This window comes from Panthera tigris, chromosome A1, assembly GCF_018350195.1.
Source record: "Panthera tigris isolate Pti1 chromosome A1, P.tigris_Pti1_mat1.1, whole genome shotgun sequence".
Taxonomy (NCBI): Eukaryota; Metazoa; Chordata; class Mammalia; order Carnivora; family Felidae; genus Panthera; species Panthera tigris.
In genome coordinates, this window is record NC_056660.1 from 86920241 (window position 1) to 86922647 (window position 2407).

Genomic DNA, 2407 nt, shown 5'->3' on the forward strand with positions numbered 1-2407 from the left:
TCTTCCCTCTTGAGTATAGGCATAAAGTAATTACTTGTTTACAGCTCCTAGAACCTGATTTAATAATTTTTTCTGAGTTGATCCTGATGTGCTTCATATTAAGCTCCTATGAATAAATCTAAAGGAGAACACACCACTGACTATATCCATTCATCTCTTAATTGATGTGTGATGTTTTAGGAAATGACATCCCAATTCCATTCAAATACATGGATAATAACAGATTTATTTCATGGCATTCTACTTCATACCCATCTATGATTTCTTCTATGGATTTATGTAACCAGATCTACAGGCAAAGGACTGCTAAGTGTTCATGCGTGTACCTGTTGCATACCTAACTATGCATATATTAAATGGCTACCTATGACATTGAATTGTTCACCATAGTGAAATTAGTTTGTGATCATAGGATATCCATAGATCTTCATTATTAGGGCTTAACCGAACACGTTAAACAGAAGATTAAGAATTGAATCATGGGGGGCACATATGTGGCTCAGTTGGTAGAGCATGAAACTCTAGATCTTTGAGTCATAATTTCAAGCTCCATGTTGGATGTGGAGACTAGTCAATTAAAAAAAAGAATTAAATAAGGGGATATCTGAAAACCCAGCACCAAGACCATGAAACTGAGGATGGTGGTCTATGAGTTTTGAGAAACATATAGCTTATATTAATTGCTTCCAACCCCTTCTTCACTCCTCATGCTTTCATGATTCACTGTATGTGGAGCTTACTTCTCCACACTATTGATGTTGGGATCTTTGTGTGTGACTTGCTTTAGTTGGTGGAATGTGGTTGGAAATGGTAGAGTCAATCTTGAGCTCAGGCCTCAGTGGAGATCATGTGATTCTACTTGCCCCTGTTTAGCTTTTGCTATTTTCCTTGATAAGAGCAAGCCGCAGACTGAGAGACATGTGGTGAAGTATATTTGTACCTGACCTTCAGCCTAAAGCAAAATGACCCACAGATATGGGGACAAGAAAACACATTTGTTGTCATAACCCACTGAAATTTGTAGAGTTTTATTTTATCTTGCATTATTATATCAATAACTTATCAACAATAAAAAATATTTTGTGAGGTCCTATAACATTTCATTTGCTTTTGTTTTCCTTGTCTTCTTCTTTTGGTTCAACTAGAACAGTCATAGCCATGGAGGGAGAAAATGAGACATTAACAACAGATTTTATTCTCTCAGGACTCTTCCCCAATATGAAGTATGTCAGCATCCTTATCTACATTATCATCCTGATCTACCTTGCTGCAGTCACTGGGAATATCATTCTGTTCTTTCTCATATGGATAGACATGAGGCTCCACACTCCAATGTACTTTCTACTCAGCCAGCTGTCTTTCATAGATCTGGCCCTCATCAGCAGCACTGTTCCAAAGATGATGATAAACTTTTTCTCTGGAAGAAAAGACATCACACGTCTTGCCTGTGGAATCCAGATATTTTTCTTCTTTACTCTTGGGGGTGCTGAATGCATCCTCTTGACCCTTATGGCTTATGACCGATATGTAGCTGTCTGTAACCCTTTGAGATACGTAGTCATTATGAACCACAGGGTCTGTCTGCAAATGACCATAGTGTCTTGGATTGGGGGCATATTAGCTTCCACAGCCCACACATTCTATACCATGAATCTACCTATCTGTGGTTCCAGAGAAATCCACCATTTCTTCTGTGAGATGCCAGCAATCATGAAGATCTCATGCAAAGACACTTCCACCTATGAGCTGGTGGTCTTAGTGATGGGCATTGCTTTTATCATTGTCCCTTTTGGACTTATCATGGCTTCCTACACTTTCATCTTCCTTGCTGTTCTTCATATAAAATCTTCCCATGGCAGGAACAAAGCCTTGGCCACGTGCTCATCTCATCTTACAGTGGTAAGTTTTTATCTAGGACCATGTGTTTATATGTACATGACACCGGGTTTCTCCCACACTCCTGAGCAAGAACAGGCTGTATCTGTATTTTGCACTGTCCTCACACCCATGCTAAATCCACTCATCTACAGCTTGAGAAACAAAGATGTGGTGAGGGCTTTTCAGAAAGTCCTGAGGAAGCATCCAGTCTCTAAACAGAACACATAAATATCAAGGTGGAAAATAGCTATCTAGAGTTAAGGGTAAAGACTCTAGAATCATCCACAGTCACATTTTTTGGCATGAAGAACTTTGCCGTAGACCTGTTAGCAAATTACCTCATCGATCACTGACAATATTAATTCAATCATAAATACTTTGTTAGAAAGTTTCTCTCAGTTTATGATCATTTGTTTCCAAAATTGATTAACTTAACTGCTGTTCTTCATACCAGTTTATAAGCATAAACAAAGTTCCAATCTTCCCTTTTTGTACCTGCAATATTTAGACATTTCTCAGTGTTCTTGAG

General features: G+C 38.5%; 1 protein-coding gene across 1 annotated transcript; it reads left to right on the forward strand.

Moving 5' to 3' along the window:
• The first annotated feature begins 1158 nt into the window (after positions 1 to 1158).
• Positions 1159 to 2106, forward strand: LOC102954473 (olfactory receptor 2T11-like). The gene has a single exon (XM_007088188.1). It carries the CDS (start codon positions 1159 to 1161, stop codon positions 2104 to 2106), a length of 948 nt encoding a protein of 315 aa, XP_007088250.1.
• The last annotated feature ends 301 nt before the right edge of the window (positions 2107 to 2407 follow it).

Excerpts from the sequence above, each read along its gene's own strand:
- LOC102954473 (XM_007088188.1), top strand. The coding sequence starts at position 1,159 with ATGGAGGGAGAAAATGAGACATTAACAACAGATTTTATTCTCTCAGGA.